Source organism: Scyliorhinus torazame, chromosome 17 (genome assembly GCF_047496885.1).
Source record: "Scyliorhinus torazame isolate Kashiwa2021f chromosome 17, sScyTor2.1, whole genome shotgun sequence".
NCBI lineage: Eukaryota > Metazoa > Chordata > Chondrichthyes > Carcharhiniformes > Scyliorhinidae > Scyliorhinus > Scyliorhinus torazame.
In genome coordinates, this window is record NC_092723.1 from 33205887 (window position 1) to 33229466 (window position 23580).

The window sequence follows — 23580 nt, forward strand, 5'->3', positions numbered from 1 at the left end:
TTAGGTTTATCAAGACACATTCAGAATTAAGAAATTAACAAGTCTCTTGTAAGTAATTCTAGCTGTCAGTAATTACAAGAGCAGGTCACAATATCAATACAATAACTCTGTATCAACTTCACCAATGCCCAATGTTTACCTCAAACCAGCTGTTAAATATACTTCGAACATTTCAAAAACATTGAACAGTAAAGCTCAAAAACATGAGAAATATAAATGCAATCATAAAGCAGAGAACCAGTCAATGTCAAGACAATAAAAAGCCATGGAAACCCTGTGCACTGCATCAACACAGAATTCTTGAAACAATAAAAAGGTCCATATACATTTTAAACATTCCCAAGAAAGCAAACGGCTTTAGATGCTCAACATCCAAATCACACCCAAAGCATTTAACCGAGCAGACAAAAATTCCTTCCATGAAACTTATGAGAAGCATAGAACACCACATTTATCCCTTACGTCAAAGACTTCATTCCCAATATTCAGATAAAAACGACAACTTGGGAGGAAAGCACTGAAAGTGCAACAGGAATTATTTGCAGATTATTCTAAGGGGGCTACAAACTACCTTGTTCTTCATTGGCCATATTATCCATTGTTTTATCCATTTGCTCGATGACGCATTGAGTCTCTTCATTTTCTGGCTCTCCATCGTCACCATCCTCCAATTCTTGCTCTTTATCCATATTTCCCGTTCCTCGTTCCAGCTCTTCAATTTCTTGCATTCTTTTCTCTAATAACTCTGCTTGCCGCTTCTGCTTTTTCTTGAGTTTCTTTTTTTTATTTCTAGACATTTTTCCAGCCTACATGAAAATGCAATATTTAGATTTACATGAATACACATCTGTTTTTTAAAATCTAAGTTTGAATGTTATTTCTATCATACTCAAGTCATCCTCAGGATCATCAATAGCCAAAACTCTACAGATTCATAATTAAATAGACTTTCCTTCAAGAACAAAGCTCTGCCATTTAGTTGCTCATTTTTTCTTCCATTTTTTTCTCACCTCGCAATTGTATTACATGCATTGGAGGGTGGCAAATGTAATGTGGATAACTGGAGTTATCCACTTCTGCAACAAAAAAAGCATGGCAGAGTACTACTTAAATGGTGAGAGATTGGGAAATGTTGATGTACAGGGATGATGCTTCCTCTGACTAGGGGCTTTCCAGAGCAAGAAGTCACAGTCTCAGGATATGAGGGAGGCCTTTTAGAATTGAGGGGAGGAGAAACTCTTCACTCAAGAGGGTGGTGAACGTATGGAATTCCCCATCACAGAGGCGGAGGACGCCAACCCACTGAATGTATTTAACAAGGAAACAGATACGATTTCTAGACTCTAAAGGCTTCAGGGAGAGTGCAGGAGTATGGCACTGGGATCAGCCACAATTATATTGAATGGTGGAAGAGGCTCAAAAGGGCTGATGACATACTTCTGCTGCCATTTTCTAGGTGTCTAAGTAGTGTTCCGAACAAAATGTTATCACCTGACAATTTTCCACCACCAGTTGGCAGCTTGTATACCTAGGCTGAAAAGTAGCTTTAACAATTATAAATGCCTGTTATCTTCAGCCATCAGCTGGATTGGTAGAAACTATAATTGTTCATATGTTTTGAAGTACTGCACTTAAAACTGTATTTCCTCATCTGTTGACGATAGAAAAATGGATTGTGTCTTGTTTAACAGAGTACAATTGTAGATGAACAGTTGAATGCTTAGGCCCTACGTGCTATTCAAGGAGATGCATTGCTGTAAATGCTAAATCCGTGGTTTTTTTTTTTTTTGCTCAAAGCTATTTAATATTCAGATGTGAGACCTGGAGATAGCAAGCTGTGAAATGGTAGCATAGAGGTTGAGCAGAGCAAACTGTTTTTAAAGACAATATTAGTATATGTTTCTAAACAAAAATAGATACCAATATCATAACCCGAATTGAGAAATCCCTCAAACTTTGAACAGGATTATTTGTAATTTACATTCCCATGTTGCATAACTTGGGCTGAATTTTCTATAAAAATCAACCCGAGGTGTCACAGAATTGAGACCTGGGTTATTTTTAAATGTGATGCACCCATTACTTGATTACAACGTGATAAACTGAAATTAATAAAAATCAGTGGGTTAAATGTGGTTCATATTTAGAGTCTATGTAAAACCTTTAGGATTTGACTGAACATAAAACAATGCCGGAATCCTAACTGGTTTACATTGAGGAAAATAGACATACATGTCCAGCCGGCTTTAAACAAAACTGCTAATGAGAACATTAAAACTCCAGAACAGAATCGAGAAGAGTACTTACAGGTTTTGGCTGTGGTGCAGTACTCACTACAAGAACAAGGAAAACAAAACAAAAATTATAAAGTTAAAATATGATTTTCTAAGCTTTGGCAAATCAGCTGCTCAGATACTCTGAAAAGAAAAATTCCATACACAGCATAGAGTAAAACAAGCTGAGCAGAAAGTCAAAGATTTATTTCCCATCACATATTTTGATACCATGACTTGGTGCACAAAAACATCACAACAAAAAAGCACAAGTCCTCCAAGCCAATGTGGCTTTTGCAGGTTCAGCCGAATAGATTAAAACAAGATAGAGTGCTTTATGAGCATAATGACAAAACTTTCCTAGCAGAGGCACAAAGGACAGGTTTGAATTTGTAAGGCATTCTTCCTGTGCAGGCTTCTTTCCCTCTTCTAGATTAATTCCTGCAACATTTGCCAGCAAATAGTGCCGTCTACCTTTCAAATGGATAGAAAAGTGGAAAAGCAGCATCTGAAGTGGAGAGATAGTTAGGGCAGAGTTGGAATACCAGATGCAATTTCATGCAGCCAGGAACAATTCAGATCACCAAGATACTCCCAATGATTGATGGATATCATTCAGAGCTTTGAAAAAAAATCTGGTTAGTCACCAGGAGCGAAAAGATAAAAGGGATGTTACGTAGAAGCATTCATAATTAAAAGGTTCGAGAAGAGCAGTCAGTGAGCTGAAACTTGAAACAAATGCATAAAATACAAGATTAACATTGGAAGCGTAAAGGGAGATGGCAATATTTTTTTTTCTATTTGGACACTGAAAAAGTTAATTGTGACATTTAAGAGGAAATTGGATAAATATTTGAAGAAAAATATAAAATCGCATAGAAAAAGGTCTGGAAAATGATTAAGTGCTGAAAGTTTGGATAACAGCCACATGAGATGAATGGTCTTCTCCTTTAATTTCTATCAGGAGCTGTTTTGATTAAAAACTCACCTGCAGAACCAGATGGTGGAGGAGCACCAGCCTTTTGCCATTCTGTCGCCTCTGCAGCCAGACGCCGCACGTAAGGCTCATTCACACACAACAGGATGTTTTCTGGTTTTATGTCCGTGTGGATAATCTTGCACTTGGAATGTAAATAATCCAGTCCTTGAAGGACCTATTAGGAGTGAGTTTAAAAAATGTTACACTATACCAGATCATGTTCACAAGTAAATCCCAATTGTCTTATCGGAAAGAACACATGACATTTTTGATGTTGGTTACACCCTTATAACCACCATTGGAATGTGAAGGAACACCTGAAACTTGAAGCTATCTTCCGGCTTCAGACTTGGGTGCATTTTTTCACCTTTTTGTAAATTTTCAATCTGGGCACACAGTGGCTAGCACTGCTGCCCCACAGCTCCAGGATCCCAGGTTCAATTCTGGCCTCGGGTGATTGTCTGTGTGGAGTTTGCACTTTCTCCCCATGTCTGCATGGGTTTCCTCCCAGTCCAAAGATGTTGTTAGGTGGATTGGCCATGCTAAATTGCCCCAGAGTGTCCATGAGGTTAGGTGGGGTCACTGGAATAGGGTGGAGGCGTGGGCTTAAGTAGGGTGCTCTTTCTAAGGGCCGGTGCAGACCAGACAGGCCGAATGGCCTCCTTCTGCACTGTAAAATTTTATAAATCAGCTTTTCTGTAGGCTTACTCAATTCATATTCAAGTTTATCGTATCGCCTATAAGAAATCAAGTGGTAAAACCTTCACCACAAAACTTATCCTTAAATTTAATGATAATTAAACACGTGTAATCAAATTCTCTGACAGCAGCCAATATGCACACAGCAAATACTCAAAAAGAACAATGTGGTAATGACTAGATAATCAGTTTGAGCGTTGCCAATAGCAAGGAAACCATTGCCCCTCTTTGAAAGTGCTGCAAGATGTTTTATTTCTACACAAGTGGGCAGACCCTGTTCAATATTGTATCCAAAAGACACAACACTCCAACAGTATTTGTTCAATATAACACCCGAACGTCAGCCCTGATTTGTGCAGTCAAGTCCAAGAGTAGGACATGAAGTCCCACAATGTCATATTCAGAGCGTGAGGCTGTTACTAGCTGAGACACAGCTAATGCTGATGGTTGCATACGAAGTTCCGAATTATATAACAAAAAATTCCCGGGGGGGGGGGGGGGGGGGGGCGTAATAAAAACTAAGCACAGATTCAGAGGAATTCCTAACCCCCATCTATCATACAATTTTAAGTTTAGTTACATGGAATAAGTAACATGTAAACCAAATAAATATTTCCTGCAAGAAATTGTAACACTGCAGTCCAGAAGCAGAATCAATGCAAACATCTCCAAGCAATGTGAGCTAATGTTAACAGAGCAGCTGATTATAGATTACAACATGAAATCGACAATGCAGTCTAAATTTCCGCATTTTAGACAACTATATTTTCAGAACAAAACTCACGGCCAACTTCCAAGGGAATCAGCATGCAACAAACCTCGCACAAATTGCTTCATACTGTGCAAGGAAATACATTCCCATCGGTAATCAGAAAAATGAACTGACCATGATTGCCACACGAGGGAGCATTATACAGCATAAAATTCAGTCAGCTACTGTGGGATTTAATTTATTATTGTTCCATTAATTTTCTAACGAGACCCCAAACTTAGGGATTTATAAATCCTCCCATTTATAATTTCCTTTTCTTAATAAAAATAAAAAGCACACACTTACTTGTCGAATGATGCTTTTGACACAATTGATAGGAAGTCCTTGGTAGTTTGATTTGATGATCCACTTTAATAGATGATGACCTAATACCTCAAACACCATACAAACATCTTGAACTAGGTCAAGGATACGTCCTACAGCCTTGAATCTTCAGATGCTGGCTACAATTAGCATTAAACCAAGCATGTTATCCAAACCAGAAAACTCACAATACTCCGGAGGGACGCTTACTTAGAACACAACGTCAATTACAGTTGCATGTACTGAGCTCACACTTATTCAAACAATTCAAATCTTCCAAAACAATCCTAAGAACATTGATCATATAGGTTATTCAAGAAGGTACTTTCACCAACACCACCCAAGCATTACCAGCACCTCAGCACAAAATCCAGAATAATGGAAGGATAATCATAGACTGCAGGTCACTTGTTCTTTAATACAAGATGAGTTTATGCAATATCTAACTAGTTTCTAATACATGTGCCTACATGCTCATGTGGAGGGTAAGCAACAGTGTGCACTGTTTGGGCTGAAAAGTCTGATTCAATGTGCTTACTTCTATGGCATGCAGACAGGTCTAAATATGGCTCGGAAATTAAAAAGATCCCACGCTGGTATAAAAGTGGTTGCTTTTCTGAGGCATGCTGTTGAGGCAGTGGGACAGTGATCTGACTGTATTAGCTGATCTACGAGTGTATGACATTGCATTTCTGAAGTTATTGAGCACAATTTATGAAATAAAAAGTTGTGCTTTTTTTTTTATATGACAAGAGTAGATGTGATTGTATCAGTCAGACAAGTAAAATCAGAGGATACACCAACAGGTAGTTCCAGAATATGGCCATTTTGTTCGCTTCATAATAGTTAACCATGTCTTGCTGCAATCATACAGGGCCTTGGCGAGGCCATACCTGGAATATTCGGTGTAGTTTTGGTCTCCTTATCTCAGAATGTTTTTGCTATAGAGGGAGTACAGAGAAGATTTACTAGACTGATTCTTGGGATAGCGGGACTAACGTATGAGGAGATAGAGTTGATTATATTTGCTGGAGTTCAGAAGAATGAGGGGCGAATCTCAGAAACCTATAAAATTCGAACAGGACTAAACAGGGTAGATGCAAGAAGGGTGATCCCGATTGGAGGGGTGTCCAGAACCAGGGGTCATATTCTAAAGATATGGGGTAAACCTTTTAGGACTGAGATAAGATATTTCTTCACCCAGAGAATGGTGAGCCTGTGAAATTTGCCAACAGAGGAAACAGTTGTTGCCAAAGCATTGTTATGTTTTCAAGGAATTAGATGTATCTTTTGGGGCTAAATGGATCAACGGACATGGGGGGGGGGGGGGGGGAGAAGAAGAGAAGCAGGGACAGGTTACTGATTTGGATGATCAATCATGATCATAATGAATGGAGGAACAGGCACAAAAAGCCAAATGGCCTACTTCTGTTCCTATTTTCCATGTTTCTATGCATTAATGTAAAACATTGCTCATAGCAACAATAAAACGCCCCACAGATTTACATTGATCATTTGAATGACAAACTAGATCAATCTTCAGTATTCTTATTTCTCCAACTGTCAGGAAAAAAAAAAACAGGCTTTCAGCTAAACAGCAAATATCCAAATGTAGGTCTTAGTTCCAGAATAGACCGTGGAGTAATAGAGGAACAGAAGACTAACAAACCAGGAATGGGCAGTCAAGAGGTAGAAACCCATCAAGGCAGAGAGGTCACTCAGCTAAATCTTCAGGCATGTTTATGAAATTGTTCTTGACCATCCTTGGATCAGTATGTTCTTAGCCCAACTAGAGAAGAGGCATTGCTGGATCTGGTTCTGGGAAATGAAGTGGACCATTTGGACAAGTGTTTTGGGGAAAAATTGGGCAAGAGTGATTATCGTATCATACAGTTTAAATTCGTACTGGAGAACAGCAAGGAACCATATTATACGGAACTCCTAAATTGGAAGAGGGCTAATTTCAATGTGATGAGAAAGGATTTATCTGGGATAAAATGAAGCCAGAGACTGCCAGAAAAAACTGTAACGAAGCAATAGTTGATCTTTAAAGTAAGTCAAGTCACCATAGACCCAGGTGACCATAGGCTGTTCTCCCCTTTTGAGGGGGAGAGTTGACTGGTGGTGATTTAACAGGAGGATCACCACACCTCAGGTGAGACGAAAGGTTGAGAATGCGGGGCCTCCATGAAGTGATCCCAATGAAGAAACGTTTCAGGTACAGGCTGGGTAGATTCCAACAAGGGTGATAGACAAGGGAGCCAAAAACAGAGTTCCTTGGATGACAAAGGAAATGGAAAGCAAGAAACAAAGAAAGGGAAGGGTATTTTGCTGCATGTCTGGTGAGAAAAGCATGTCAAATACAACAGGTTAAGAGGGGAGGTAAAGAGGAAAGAAAGACAGGCTTAGAGAGAGCATGAGAATAAGGATCACAGTCAATATAAAAGGAACCAAAAGATCTTCTGGCAGCATGTAAATAATAAGCAGGTAGCAAGAGGGAGTGGGTCCTAATAGGGGAAAAACGAGTGATGTATGCTCAGAGGCACAGGTCAATGTTAGAATACTTAATTTACATTGGTGCTTATTAAAGAAGAGGAAACCGACAAAACATAGGCAATTGCAGATAGTATAGGCAATAGATAGTGAATTGAAAGGGAGGAGGTACTAGACAGGTTGGCTCTGCTTAGGGTAGATAAGCCTGGGATGCATGGTTTTGGATATCAGGCAACAAAACAACATAGGGGTGGAGATAAAGGGCTCAGATTCATTTTGAGCTTCCTTAGTTGTGAGGAAATGGAGTGGGTAAAAATTGATAAATCCCCGGGCCCAGATGGGCTACATCCTAGAGTTTTAAAGGAGATAGCTGAAGAAATAGTGGAGGCGTTAGTTATGATCTTTCAAAAGTCACTGGAGTCAGGGAAAGTCCCAGAGGATTGGAAAATCGCTGTTGTAACCCCCCTGTTCAAGAAGGGAACAAGGAAAAAGATGGAAAATTATAGGCCAATTAGCCTAACCTCGGTTGTTGGCAAGATTCTAGAATCCATTGTTAAGGATGAGATTTCTAAATTCTTGGAAGTGCAGGGTCGGATTAGGACAAGTCAGCATGGATTTAGTAAGGGGAGGTCTTGCCTGACAAACCTGTTAGAGCTCTTTGAAGAGATAACAAATAGGTTAGACCAAGGAGAGCCAATGGATGTTATCTATCTTGACTTCCAAAAGGCCTTTGATAAGGTGCCTCACGGGAGACTGCTGAGTAAAATAAGGGCCCATGGTATTCGAGGCAAGGTACTAACATGGATTGACGATTGGCTGTCCGGCAGAAGGCAGAGAGTTGGGATAAAAGGTTCTTTTTCGGAATGGCAACCGGTGACGAGTGGTGTCCCGCAGGGTTCAGTGTTGGGGCCACAACTGTTTTCTTTATATATTAACGATCTAGATGGCGGGACGGGGGGCATTCTGGCTAAGTTTGCCGATGATACAAAGATAGGTGGAGGGGCAGGTAGTATGGAGGAGGTGGGGAGGCTGCAGAAAGATTTAGACAGTTTAGGAGAGTGGTCCAAGAAATGGCTGATGAAATTCAACGTTGGCAAGTGCGAGGTCTTGCACTTTGGAAAAAAGAATAGAGGCGTGGACTATTTTCTAAACGGTGACAAAATTCATAATGCTGAAGTGCAAAGGGACTTGGGAGCCCTAGTCTAGGATTCTCTAAAGGTAAACTTGCAGGTTGAGTCCGTAATTAAGAAAGCAAATGCAATGTTGTCATTCATCTCAAGAGGCTTTGAATATAAAAGCAGGGATGTACGTCTGAAGCTTTATAAAGCATTAGTTAGGCCCCATTTAGAATACTGTGAGCAATTTTGGGCCCCACACCTCAGGAAGGACATACTGGCACTGGAGCAGGTCCAGCGGAGATTCACATGCATGATCCCAGGAATGGTAGGCCTAACATACGATGAACCTCTGAGGATCCTGGGATTATATTCATTGGAGTTTAGGAGGTTGAGGGGAGATCTAATAGAAACTTACAAGATAATGAATGGCTTAGATAGGGTGGACGTAGGGAAGTTGTTTCCATTAGCAGGGGAGACTAGGACCCGGTGGCACAGCCTTAGAATAAAAGGGAGTCACTTTAGAACAGAGATGAGGAGAAATTTCTTCAGCCAGAGAGTGGTGGGTCTGTGGAATTCATTGCCACAGAAAGCGGGAGGCCGGGACGTTGAGTGTCTTTAAGACAGAAGTTGATAAATTCTTGATTTCTTGAGGAATTAAGGGCTATGGAGAGAGAGCGGGTAAATGGAGTTGAAATCAGCCATGATTGAATGGTGGAGTGGACTCGATGGGCCGAATGGCCTTACTTCCACTCCTATGTCTTATGGGTGCAAAATGTTATGTTTATTTCAAGAAATAGTGCAAGGACAGTCAGTTAGTCTAACATCAATGGTTGGAAGGTTTTGGCAAATTTGATCAGGGAAAAATCAACAGGCACTTGGAGGGGTTTCAGTTAATTAAGAAGAACCAGCATGGATCTGTAAAGTGCGGATTGTGCTCGACTAATCTAATTCTACTTTTTGAAGTAACAGAAAAGCTTGATGAACAAATGCGGTGGGTGTTATTTGTATGGATTTTAAAAAGCATTGACAATATACCACTTAAAAGGCTGGTTAACATAAATGAGGCTTATGAAATAGGAAGGCCGGTGTGCAATTGGACAAAATACTGACTTTCGGACAGAAAGCAGCGGGTTGTGGTAGATGGTAATTTCCAGATTGGCATATGGCAAATAAAGGTGTCCCCAAGTGTCAGTGCTGGGACATCATACTGGATAAAAATGACATGCTTCTTGGAATATGGAGCAAAATGACAAAATTTGCCTATACCACCAAACTTAAGTGTGAAAAACAGAACATGATATCAACAGGACATGGCTAAGCTACAAGGGATCGAATGAGGGCTGGGGGAGAATGGGAGGGGAGGGGAGAATGGGAGGGGAGAGGAGAATGGGAGGGGAGGGAGGGGAGAGGAGAATGGGAGGGGAGGGAGGGGAGAGGAGAATGGGAGGGGAGGGAGGGGAGAGGAGAATGGGAGGGGAGGGAGGGGAGAAAGGGAGGGGAGGGAGAAAGGGAGGGGAGGGAGAAAGGGAGGGGAGGGAGAAAGGGAGGGGAGGATCGGTTTCAGTTACACAGTGTTAAGTTGGAACGGCTGGGGCTGTTCTCCTTGGAGCAAAATATATTGACTGGAGGTTTAATAGTGTACAGAATTAAGTCAGGCTTAGATAACGTAGAGACGGAAAAATTCTTCCCATCAGCTGATGGCACAAGGAATAGTGGTCAAAGCACGGGGGGGGGGGGGGGGGACACAGCCTTAAAATTCTTGGCGAAAGATGCGGGGAAACGAGGGGAAAAACCTTTATATGCAGCAAGGAGGACCTGTTTCCGTGCTGTAAACATCTTTAACTCTATAAGTGGCAAAGATCTGGAACCTACAAAGACGGTGGATGTGGAAACAATTACTGATTCCAAAAGGAAAGTGGATGGGCACTTGAAGCAAATAAATCTGCAGGGCAACAGAAACCAAGGAGTGGGACTGGCTGGATTGCTCTGCAGGGAGCCAGCATGGGCTTGATGGGCCGAATTAGCACTTCCTGTGCCGTAAATGGCTATGACTTTACCACGGATACAGTCCACTGCTTTAATTTCAAAAAAGTACCCATCATTCAGCTGGGAATGCAAAACATTATTAAAAAGGATACGTGAACCATTCACTCCTGAAGTTTTGAAGTCATCCAATAACTGAACCACCTTCTCTTTATTAGGGTCATTGGGGTCACTATTGCGAACCTGAAAAAGGTGACCAAGAATTTTTTATTTTTTTTTCTCATCAACTTACCATTCTATATACGCAAGCATGGGCTTAACACAATAATATAAAGTTTGAGAGTTCAAAACTTATTTTCAAAGAACAATTATGAACAAAAGGCACAAACCCATACCACAACAGTAACAAAATGGTCACTGCTCACCCAGCAGCTTACTTAGCATATAACGCCTCTTCAGTTCATAGAAATATGTGCTTATCAATGAAGGCAGATTGTTTGTGAGGCCCAGGAGACATAATATGTGGAACAATCTCAAATCATAACAAGTACATACTAATAAAACTTTAGATCTGCAGCATTTGTAAATTAATAGCTAAATGCTTATTAAATCAATGAAAATTGCAAGTGGATTTTAATAAGTGCTTTTCATACAGAGGCCCCAGATCCCCAAGGAATCGTTGTTGGACCAGATCGATGCTTAGTAATATTTTAAAATATAATTAAAGTATGCTGTCATAACTGTTTTTGCTATCGATCTTACAGCTACTTCGAGAGGGAAGGTTTCAGCCAAAGAAAATGAAAATCCTGTCACATCACTGCTCACATTCTTGTTGGCAAAATTAATATATTAGCACCTGTCTAGCCAAGTCTTTAAAAAAACATTTTTCATGCAAGTTTAATTATAGATGCTTCAATTAAAAAAATAACTACTGGAGAAAAATAAATAAATGTCCCCAATCTAGAAATTAACTTGATTACCTTGCAGCGATCATAGGAGCAGACAATTTAACCCCGAGTCTGTTCTGTCACTTAATTAGATTAGAGCTGATCTGCCCTTAAGCTCTTCATTCCATTTCTTGATAGCCTTAGCTAACAAAAGTTATTCAGTCTTGAGCTTAAAAATTATATCTGTTGTAACAGTAGCCTTTGGGGGGGGGGGGGGGGGGGGGGATAATTTGCAGATTTCCACAACCCTTAGGAGTGAAGTGTTTTCTCTCCCGAGTGGTCTAGTTTGAATTTTAAGATTATATCCTCTTGCTTTTCACTCCCGCACCAAAAGGACATTATTTATCTATCCTAAATCCATTTTTATAAACATTGACGACATCCCCTTCCTCCTTCTATTGACTGTGTTTTATGACTTCCAAGGCCAAAATATTCTTTTTTAAGGCTCAGTGCCCAAAACCAACTCTAGTTTCTGACCAAGAATCTGTACAACCATACAAGATCTATACTTTTAAGAAACACATTTACTTGAAAACCTTTGTCTTATTAGTGGAGTGCAAGATTCAAAAGTGAAGCATAGTTTTTAAAAAAAAAAAAAATATTTATAATTTGGTAACAAACACTTGTGAATGTGAACGTAGGAAATACTGGGACTTATAACATGTCAAAGCTTCGAGATCTGTATTGTATGGAGCACTGTACATGAAGCTAACTACATTTTAAAAATCACTACAAAATGTACACCACATTCTTTTAACATTAGATGTTATTTTGATCTGGTGTGCAACTGCCAGAATTTCACATTGTACAAGCTCAGATTATAGTTGTTTCCATTTGCACCTGGACAGGCTACTTAAATTTATTGAAAAACTGGTCATCTCGGATAAGCCTCAATACTCCTCACCTTTTCACTACCATCAGAATAAACAGATCTCTCATTTAAAGTGATGAAATCAGTAGGGTCATTGTATAACTAGAAATAGTCACCAAAACAACTGGGCTGCACGTCCTGTCGCAATAACCATCAACAGGGCCAAGATTAGAGGCTGGGTTTAAAGGCCTTTATTAAGATGGCAGTCATTATTTATGTTCAAATTAAAAACCTATACTTACTGCTTTCAGTAGTTTTATTTCATCCAGGGCAGTTTCTGTGTAATGTTCAGCACTTTTGACAACTTTCATGGCAACAAACCTTTTCCCTCTAAATAAAAAAAAAAAATAGTTCAATATGCCTTTCAATACAAGATATAGAAATAATCTTTCATTTTTGACCATACTAAACACAATTGGCAGTTTGATACATCTCCCCAAGTTTTAAAATCAAAAACAAGTCTTGTGCTTTTGTTTTAATTTCAAGTGCAAATAATACACAGGAAACTTGAACCTCCTCTCAGATTTGATTTCAACTGACCCAAACAAAAACACACACTGGTCAGCCACCAATTATTTTAGTGATGGTAGGAGTGACATGATGACTGACAAGGAACTTCTCACTTCGTTTCCACAACAGTGTATAAATCCTGTGTATTAGATGATTGAATAGGACACGCCTAGAGACAACTCTAACCAAGACAACATATTAGGACTTCAAAGTTTGCAGAATTCCCCCAAATCGTAAGTCAGGTGCATCCATTTATGAAAGCAAGATTGCAGCACCATATTTGTTATGAATAAAGTGTGAAGTTAAACAATGCAGTTGTAGAGCTCCGCTACCAGTCAGTCTGTTAAATATGGTTGGCCTGGACTCTAAGACACCACCTGCACATGGGTCTTATGCCGCTGAACTCCAAACCATAAAAATATGCCTGCAGTAATCAATTGCACAAATTACTTAAAATTATCCAACATGGAAGCCACCACAGAAAAGATAGCTAGAGGTGTAAATCATTTGTTAAAATTTACTCACTGAATATCCCAACATAGCCAAACTGTAGAAAAATGGCCCCATCCCAGCTTTCGAATCACATGGTATCGTCCATTAAAAAGATCACCAATCTTGACATGATGATATCCACCTGTAAGATCCAAAAGGGACAATGTATATTTAAATACCAGCTGTTAAAATTTAAGAAATCTGTACTTTTGGTTTCATTATTGGCAGCAGCTTATGTATACGTTCTTGGAAAATAAAAGTTAATAACTAAAGTTAATACACTAAAATGCATCTAGTAGAATGCATCTCCACAACCTTGAGCAGAGTGCACTTTCACAGCTAGAGTAGACCTTGCAACCCTTCGATCATGCTTAATCTGTCAACTAAACTAATCTTCAACTCTAATTATCCACCCCGGCTTCATATTCCTTGATATCGTTATATAACACATTTTGTGGAGATGCTGGGCATTAAACCCAGGGATTTGGAGCAGTGATGAAACCACAGGAAGATTAAAATAAAAAGGATATCGAGATAGACATCATGTTTGCTCTCCTCCCAAACTACATAAAACCCATAAATGGGAGCCACTACACCAATTACGTTTTACCTGAAGTCAAACCGAAAACTAGGTATTTATTATTGGGGTAGAGTTTCTGCCTTTGGCACAATCAGCAATTCAGAAGGAATAGCACTGGTTTAGAAGAGCTCTTTTTGCATCTGCCATGAACTGCAACCAAGCAACTTCTAAAAACACAATTTTTTAAAATTCTGCTTTGAAAAAATATTCCAATATATTTAAGAATTGTAACTCAGTGCAGTTAGATTAACACAGCTGACAATGATAAAGCCACTGCATCAATCCACCACCTGTGAGTAGCTAATTAAAATGACCTGGGAAAAGACACTTTGCTCATCATCTTGGAGTACATTAGTCAGTTATTTAGTAAATTAAACAAAATTCAAAGATTTTTAAAAAGATCCAAAACTGTCTTTTGTGGTCAAACCGTTTGCTCAGCTTAATTTTTAAGAGCATCTATTAAGTGCTTCAAACAGATGCAGTTAACAAAACTCCTAATGGTGATAAATTTGTCCTGGGGCAGAGCTAGCTTTGTGGGTAGGGCCACATTCTTTAAAACTTGTGCAAAAAAATTGCAGAAACATGATTTGCATTAATCGGTGCTTAAAATTTCAATCTTTTAGGCTGATTTCACCAGATGTTTGGTGAAATGCATGAAAAAGGGCAAGGCCATTAACTGTACAAGAATTATTTTCCAGCTATGACTTGGGTGGTGGAATTCTTAAAACAAAAATGCATGGATTCTTGTTCCAGATAAAATAGAGAAGCAGCCTTGGCGAATCCCAAGGATCCGCCTCTCAAGGCCCAAATTAAATATAGCTCATCTGTGATAAGTGCTTGCAATTCAGTAACTCCTCGTCAAAAGTAACACCAATGTATGATATCCTTATATTTTCTCGTTAGAAAAACAAGTTCACACAGGCTCAAATAGTGAAGGTATTATTTGTTAAATGCCAAATTAATTGGGAAGTAGTCATGGACTAACTGGAGAGTTTAAAAACGTGCACGCAACAGGATATGAATGCATAATTCACTAACCACCCAAATTAGTCATGCAAAATTTTGTTTTTGTCTCCTGCATAGAAAGCAATCCAGCATAGTAAAATAGTCAAGTTTGAATTTATGAAGATGACAAACCAGGACAAGAGGGAAAGTGCACAACTGGTACTTTTTCCTAAAATCTAGAAACAAATGTCAACCAAGGAAATTACTGTAAAAACAATCTAATAATAATCTTTGTCACAAGTAGACTTGCATTAACACTGCAATGAAGTTACTGTGAAAAGCCTCATGTCTGCTGGCATAAGGTTATCTACAAATTGAGCTGCTTAATTTGAGGTCTTTGAATACCTCCAAGGTTCTTCAATATTTTGTGCTTTCAAAGATGATACATATCACATTAATGAACTATTAAAAATGTGCTTTCCAGATGACAGCATGGATAGGGTGGTGTGTGATTATAAATCCATGCTCAAAAAGTTCACCAAAAATGGCATATTAATTTCTTCAGAAGGCTTTATTACAGCAGCCATCTATTCAAGAGGTGATGCTGTCAGCACAAAACAGTTATTACGTTTCCATGCTGCAACATTGCGAGTCATTAAAGTCTACTCTTCTACGCTAGTCCTCTTTACAGATGGTACTGCCGTAAGTCACAGGGTCAGATGATGAAGCATGTGCAGTGTATTATTGTCCAGTGCAAGATCCTGGATATCAGGTACTTAAAAAAATGCATCAACTATGAATGGATAGGAGGATCTAGTGCCATTAGCAGTGCAATCACTAACCATGGGGTATAAATTTAAAGTAGCTTGCAGAAGAATAAGGAGGAAGTTGATGAGAATGCTTTTTACCCAAAAAGTGAAGGTCTGGAACCCGCTGTCTGAAAAGGTGGCAGAGAGAGCAATTCTCAACGTAATTTAGAAGCGCACGGATATTCACTTTACATGCCGTAATCTACAGGGCTACAAATCAAGAGCTGGAAAGTGGGATTATGCTGGATAGTTCTTTTGGCGAGCAAATACACGATGACTTTAGTAGTCATCTGTAGTCATAAGCTTATATATCTATGATCATCTCATTTTTAAAGATTTCTCAGCATTTCTGCCCACTTTACATTTTTTCTGCTTGGTATTCATGTACATTCTCTCATAATCACCTCCAAAATGTCACCCGACACTTCCCACATCCAACTAATCTCCTAACCAGTCCATTGCCCCAAAGTCACTTGGGGAACCGTTAGCAAATTTTGATATTGTGTTACCAATAACAAGTCCAGATTTTATGTATTAACCTCACCTGAGGGTCATCACTGGTTACTCTTTAGCCCAAAACATCGATTATTCATTGCATCCTTTTGGCACCTTAGGCAAAGCCAGTTTAAATGATTTGCAATGACCCAGCTTATCCCTTTTTACTTTTTTTGAACGGAGATACTGCAAATGAAACTCCCACCCTCAACCCTCTGGCACATCGCTCATATCCATATTGCACAAGACTTTATTTCCTCTTACTTAGTTGTCATGGATAGAGAGGGGCATAAAGAAATTGGAGATTTTATCAGGATGAATTGAATAGCTGCCTTCATTTGTACATCATGATTTTAAACTGCTGATACCAATGGATCTTGGTTATCAGACATGGAACTTGCTTGAAATGGGGTATATTTAGGCACAATTGCTTCATTGGTACATTTAGCCCCAGGAAAGTCCAACAACCAATTTAATGGTCTTAATGGGAAGGCCATGTCTCCCGCATAGATAATTATAGAATCCCCAAACACTTCTCTGGAGCAGGAAAAATGATGTCAAGGTGGTCAGTACAAACAGTCCAAGGACGCTCTTTTTTTTTTAAAAAAAAAAAGAGCCTTACATACATACATCTGCATTGCAGATGACCTCTCAGGGTAAAACACTTCAGCTCAGCAGACAAGCATGAAAATTTAGTTAAGTGCGTTTCAATGACCATTTACACCAGTCTCTCAAAATCTGATGAGTCCAGTGGGAGGCAAGAGGTGGTGAAGCTGCAGGAATTCCTCCAAGCACTAATAACAATAGCCAGTTCTCAGATCACCAATGCTGATCTTGCATCAGACTCTACAGCTTGAAGAGCAAGACAAAAATTATTTACTGCTTGGAAATCCATGAACACGGCTACCATGACGTTTGGTCTTCATGGGCTATACTGGTATGGCTTGTGGCTACAAATAAACTCACCCTTACAATAGTTATAACAGTACTGACTGAATTAAACTCGCCTTTACAGTAGTCACTTGGGTCTTCTTGTTCTTCATCATCAGACCCCAAAATTTCATCCTCTGGTTCTTGTGCCTCAGACTCTGCTGTAGTAGGATGGACTCTTTGTTGAGGCTCAGGCCTGAAAATAATAGCCAAATGTTTATTTACAAAATACTCCCACGGAGGAATTCCATAGTTACAGCTAAAACGGTTTTAACCTACCCAAGATTTATTTTTACCACTGTTGAATATCAACATCGAGTGGTGACTTACTTTCTATAAGATAATTTATTCCTCAATGTACCACTTATAAAGAGTACAGAATATGTTAGCATTCAGAAGCATTTGGAGACAGTAGAATCACAGAAAGGCAATGTGTAGGGACAGCAGGTAATTAGGAAGGGAAACAGTTGGTTAGGCTCTAATGCACAGGATTGCAGTTCTAAAGGAAATCTGGCTACAATGATATCGGGCTTTGGTGAGAACTGTGTACCGTTTTGGTCCCCTTACCCAAAGGAGGATATATTTTCCTGCTTGGACTTGCAATGAATGTTCACTAGATTGATTCTTGAGACAAGTGGGAAATTCTGCAAGCAGGTATGGAGTAGAATGTACAGGGGCCTCACTGAAACGAGTAATGCTTCGCAATTATCCTGTTGAGGCCTCAGAGACATAATTTCCCCTGGCGGGAGAGTCTCATCTCAAGGGGTTGACCACTTTGCACTGGGCGAGGAATGATTTCATTTGAGTGGATTGGGAATAATTAGAATTCCCTACTTCAAAGACTGTAGGCACTCAGTCATTAAATATATTCAAGATAGAGATTCATAGATTTTTGGACATTAAGAAAATCAAGAGATATGCATGTGGATGGAGCAAGAAGGTTGATAGTTCTGGTTAAATGGACTGTCAAAGCAGGCGAATTAAGGGGTCAGTTACTGGCAAGCTCCTATTATTGAAATAAGCCAACTTTTCTGGAAAAGTATGATTAGTAGATCGGCTGTATCCATGAATTTTTGCTCACAATACAATGGTACAATGCGCTGAAAAAAAAAATCATCACCGCACCAATGTATTTCAAGAAAGGGGCATTTCCCATCTTGCAATTATGTGGTGATGCATGTTTCCACTTCTCTTTCCAAATAAAATTTGAGTGCAAGCTACAGTATGACAGGAGAAAGCATAAGCTACCATAAACATTAAAAAAAAATAATTTCATAGGGCGTAGTCATCGCTAGCTAGCTAGGCCCGCATTTGTTGCTCAAGCCTAGCTACCGAGGAGTCACCTTCTTGAACTGCTGCAGTCCATGTGGTTAGGGTACACCCACAGTACTCAGTGACAATGAAGAAATGGTGATATACATGAAAGCTGGGATGGTGTGTGGCTTGAAAGGGAACTTGCAGAGGGTGGTGTTTCCTTGCACCTGCTGCTTTGTCTTTCTAGGTGATAGAGATCACAGGTTTTGGAAGATGTTATCAAAGGAGCAGTGTGACTGCCCACTGCTGCTGCCCCTGTCCATCATGCTGGAGGGAGTGAATATTTAAAGGTGGTGGACAGGGTGATAATCAAACAGGCTGTGTCCTGGATGGTGTCAAGCCTTTTGAGTGTTGGAGTCGCTTCATCCAGGCAAATGGAGAAATTCCATTACACTCTGACTTGTGCCTTGTAGGGGGACAGGTTTTGAGAGAGTAAGGAGGTTATAGTTACTCACTGCAGTATCCCCAACTTCTGACCAGTCCTTACAGCCACAGTATTTATATGGCTGGTTCAGTTCTGTTTCTGGTCACTGGTAACCCCCATAATGTTGACATGGGGCGATTCAGTGATGGTAATACCATTGAATGTCATGGGGAGATGGTTGGATTCTCTCTTGTTGGAGACGGTCATTGCCTGGCACCTGTGGAGTGAATGTTACTTGCCACTTTTCAGCCCACGCCCCAATGTTGCCATGGTCTTGCTGCATTTGGGTACAGGCTCCTTCAGTACCTGAGGATTCACGAATCGGGTCAACAATTTTGTAACCATCAGTGAACATCCCGCTTCTGACGTTATGATGGAAGATCATTAATGAAGAGGCTGAAGATAGTTGGGCCTAGGACCCTATGCTGGCCTAAGGAACTCCCAACAATGCCCTGGGACTCAGATGATTGTCCTCCTACAACCATGTTTTTGTGCTGGGTATAACTAACCATTTGAGAGTTGTTCCTCTCCAATTCCCAAAACCTTCAGGTTTGCCGGGGTTCCTCAATGCCACACTCTGTCAAGTGCCTTAATATCAAGAGTAGTCACACTAGTTCAGCTCCTTTGTCCATGTTCAGATTAAGGCTGTAACGAGGAGCCAAGGAGTCTTGGTAGAACCCAAATCAAGGGTCAGTGAGCAGGTCATTGCTCAATGTCGCTTGGTAGCACTATCAATGACCTCTACCAACACGCTGATGATCAAGACAGTAATTTACCAGGTTGCATTGTCCTGCTTTCTGTGGACAGTTCAGACCTGGGCAATTGTCTACATGGACGGGTGGGTGCGAATGTTGCAGCTGTGCAACATTCGCCCATAGCGCTTGCAGTCTCCAGTGCCTTCAGCCTTTTTTTTTTTAATCATGTGGAGTGAATAGAATCGGTCAGACTGGCTTCTGTGATGCTGGGGATATCCTGAGGCAGAGATGGATCATCCACTCAGCACTTGCAGCTAAAGATGGTTCAACCTAGTCTTCACGCTATGCGCTGGGTTTCCCCATCTTTGAGGAAAAGGTTATTTGTGGAGCCCCCTTCTCCAATTAGTTGTTTAATTGTCCACCACCATTCACAACTTTTTTTCAAACTTTGTGTCTTAATGATAAACTATTTATCCATAGTGGGTAAATTAGTAAATCAATATAGTCAGGCACAACCAGTATTATGTCCATTCACAATTCAAGCAAGTCATCTTTGCCCCATTTTCTGTCATTTTAATTTCACGCAGGAGCACTTAAATTACAGCATTCATTTCACCTCGAGTAAAGGGAACAATATCTGCTCTATATAAATACACGGACACGAAGACTGCCTATTTCCATCTCCCTTTCATCATCCAACTTCACTCTTGCTGCTGCTCAACTGAGGCTGAAGCCCTCATCTTTGCCTTTGTTCCCTAGAAATTTGATTATCCTGACACACTGCCCTGCCAGCTTTTACCCTGAGTAAACTTTAGCTCGTCAACTTTGTTGCCCACATTCCTACCCTCACAAAGTACAAATCACCCATCACCCATGTTCACTCAGCTACAATGGCTCATGATTGAACAACACATTCACTTTGAATCTCAACTTCATTTTCAAATCCCTCTACGTCCTCACTCCTCTCCCCCGAACTTCTACCAGCTCTACAACATATCATTTGTCAATGTGATTTAGGCGTCACTGGCCAGACCAGCATTTACTGCCCATCCCCAAGTGCCCTCAAGAAGGTGGTGATATGTTGCCTTCTTGAACCAATGCAGTCTAGGTACTATAGGTACACCCACAGTGCTGCTGGAAAGGGAGTTCCTGGATTTTGACCCAGCTGTGAAGGAACGGCAATATAGTTCCAAATCAGGATTGTTTAAGGCTTGGAGGGGAACTTGCAGGTGATGGGGTTCACATGCATCTGCTGCCCTTGTCCTTCTAGGTGGTTGAGGTCACAGGTTTGGAAAGTGCAGCCGAAGCAATCTTGGCGAGTTGCTGCAGTGCATCTTTTAGATGTTACACACTGCTGCCACTGCGCCGTGGCGAATGGGGTGCTAATCAAGCCAGCTGCTTTGTCCTGGATGGTGTCGAGCTCGTGTTATTGGAGCTGCACTTTTCCAAGCAAGTGGAGTATTTGCACTCCTCCAATTCTGGCATCTTGTACCCCCCAATTTATTTGCTCCATCATGAGCAGCCATGTCTGCAGCTGTCGAGGCCTTAAACGCTAAAATTCCCTCCCAAAACCTCTCCACTTCAATATCCTCCTACCAAACTGCTCCTGTGAAGTGTCTTGAGACATTTAACCATTTTAAATGCACTTAGATAAAAAAGTTGTTCAACCACTTCCTTTAGAAACTGAACTGAAATCTCGGTATTCCATTCTTAACTATCTCATGACATGGTAATAAAGCAGAATTAAATCCCAACTTTTAAATGGTTGGAACTCGATTCAGGGCATGTAGAGTAATTTACCCGAATTCCACAAAAACTAAGCCAGTTACTCCGAATGCTTGATATGAATGATTTAATACATTGACTATTATATATCTCATTAAATATTCACAACTCTAAACTATTAGAAGCTGCATCCAACAAGATGACAATAGAATAGCAAGAACTGTTATGTTTATTAACTGCTGCAAGCACAATTCTCTATTCTTGTGTATTCTGAGCATGTGGCTAAATGCAAAACATATCTGCTCAAAGATCTCTCAATAATCCCTTTATTCTGCCATTCAGAGAACATAAAATCATGAGAAGCTCTCCACCCAGCAGTGTACTCTTTCTAATCACTGCAAAGATCAACTAAAAAATTTAAGTTATTCCAAATTACTGAGCATGTCTAAGCACAATGTACGGCTTTTCTTAAAAATGCGATATTTGGGCAGCACGTTGCGCAGTGGTTAGCACTGCTGCCTCATGGCACTGAAGACGCGGGTTCGATCCCAGCCCTGGGTCACTTTCCATGTGGAGTTTGCACACACTCCATATCTGCGTGGGTCGCGCATCTACAACCCAAAAAGATGTGCAGGGTAGGTCAATTGGCCACACTAAATTGCCCCTTAATTGGAAAAAAAGATTGGGTACTCTCTTTTGTTCTCAAGGTGAAAATTCTAAGCTGGGAGTTCAATGGTTAAATTAATGAAGGAACATCTTAAGTCGACCAAAAGGGAAAAGCAATTTTAAAATCAATGATTCAATAGTAGGCTATATGTACAAGTGTTCTGGGAACAGTACTTGCACTTTGCTTTCTTCTTCCTAGATGTTGAAACTATTCAGGAAACATCCATTTTTTTTTTGTATTGGTCACTGGTAAGGTTTAAATATTGTATTTGAAATAAAGTAATCCAAGCTTTCTGCAAAGCAAATAACTGCCTTCAAGGTGAAACGTCCATAAATGGATGAAATTAGATTTGCTTCACCAAAGACCTTGGGTTATCAGGAAAACATCCTTTGTCTTCAAGATTGGCAACCAATAGGCTTAGCAATTCTCCAACACACCTACCTAGTTTTAGTCTAAATCAAAACCACTGGAGAACAGCCAACATTTAGCTTTAATTGCTACAACATACTTACAGTAAGTATTGTTATTGAAAATATGGAAAGATGTGTCATTTGAAACATGGAAGTCTGGCAATATCTGGTCTGAGAGAAACACGAGAGGATACAGGGAAAGATCCCGCAAAGGGTTAGCAGCTGCCAGGGAAGGATTGTAAAATGCAGGTATCCTTGGTCAAGCAGACTTCGCAAACAAGACAAATAGGATTTTGAATGAAGCCAAAGACAATGGCTCACACCTTCATTGAAAGTAACTATCTTAGTAAGGAGCTGAAAAAGAATGGATGAGGTTCAGTTGAATTTGGTGATAATTCTAGGTGTGAAAATTTGCTAATACCAGGACTATCATTCTACGAGAAACATAATTCGAAGCCAAATCAAAGTCAAAATTGAGCTGAGGACACAATTGGAAAATAAAACTATAGAAATGACAGGAATTAAAAGTAACACCTCTTGAAGTCAAAGCATTTTGAACATCACAAAGGAAACAATGTAATCAGATCTATGAGATGAAGTAATGTCAAAATGTATACGTAGTTGGATTAAAAGGGTTAGATCAAAGATACTTTTTACAATCAAAGAAAATAAGAGTTACTTTACATTAACATCATAAAAACTTAATTGTTGGCAAGCGAATATAAACCGAGAGACAAGAGCAGGAACTACCAGAACAACAACCAGAGCTCAGAGAGAGAGAGAGGGGAGAAGCAGAGACAGATTACAGTCAGCTCGGTCATGGGAAAGAGACAGGGCAGAGCAGCCGAGCTAAAATAGCTAAATACATCTAAGGAAGACTAGAATTTAAAGAGTAGCCAGAGTCAGCTCAGAGATAGCTCTCCCAGCTCTGAACATGGGAAAGATAGGACACAGCAACCGAGCTCATCAGCGAATACACCTAAAGAAGACCAGATTTTAAAAAGAAGATTGATTGTCAAGTTGGGCCTGAAGGTCCCTTCAACCAACCAGGAGGATACAGAAGCAAGATCTTTTTCCTTTCTGTAAAGAAAGTATTTTCAGCTTTTAAAAGAAAATATATAATAATAAAAAACTTAAAAGTTTTAA

General features: G+C 40.0%; 1 protein-coding gene across 3 annotated transcripts in view; it reads right to left on the reverse strand.

Moving 5' to 3' along the window:
* LOC140393817 (SRSF protein kinase 1-like) overlaps positions 1 to 23580 on the reverse strand; it is an 85817-nt gene that overhangs the window by 18891 nt on the left and 43346 nt on the right. For 2 of the 3 annotated variants that reach the window (XM_072480294.1, XM_072480296.1), the window contains 8 exons: positions 17277 to 17395; positions 13474 to 13582; positions 12681 to 12768; positions 10776 to 10863; positions 5009 to 5115; positions 3262 to 3427; positions 2308 to 2333; positions 569 to 806 (listed from right to left, as the gene is read on the reverse strand). In XM_072480294.1, coding sequence (XP_072336395.1) covers positions 569 to 806; positions 2308 to 2333; positions 3262 to 3427; positions 5009 to 5115; positions 10776 to 10863; positions 12681 to 12768; positions 13474 to 13582; positions 17277 to 17395 — 941 coding nt within the window. The remainder of the gene's footprint in view (positions 1 to 568; positions 807 to 2307; positions 2334 to 3261; positions 3428 to 5008; positions 5116 to 10775; positions 10864 to 12680; positions 12769 to 13473; positions 13583 to 17276; positions 17396 to 23580) is intronic. The other variant, XM_072480295.1, reaches the window with a different exon arrangement.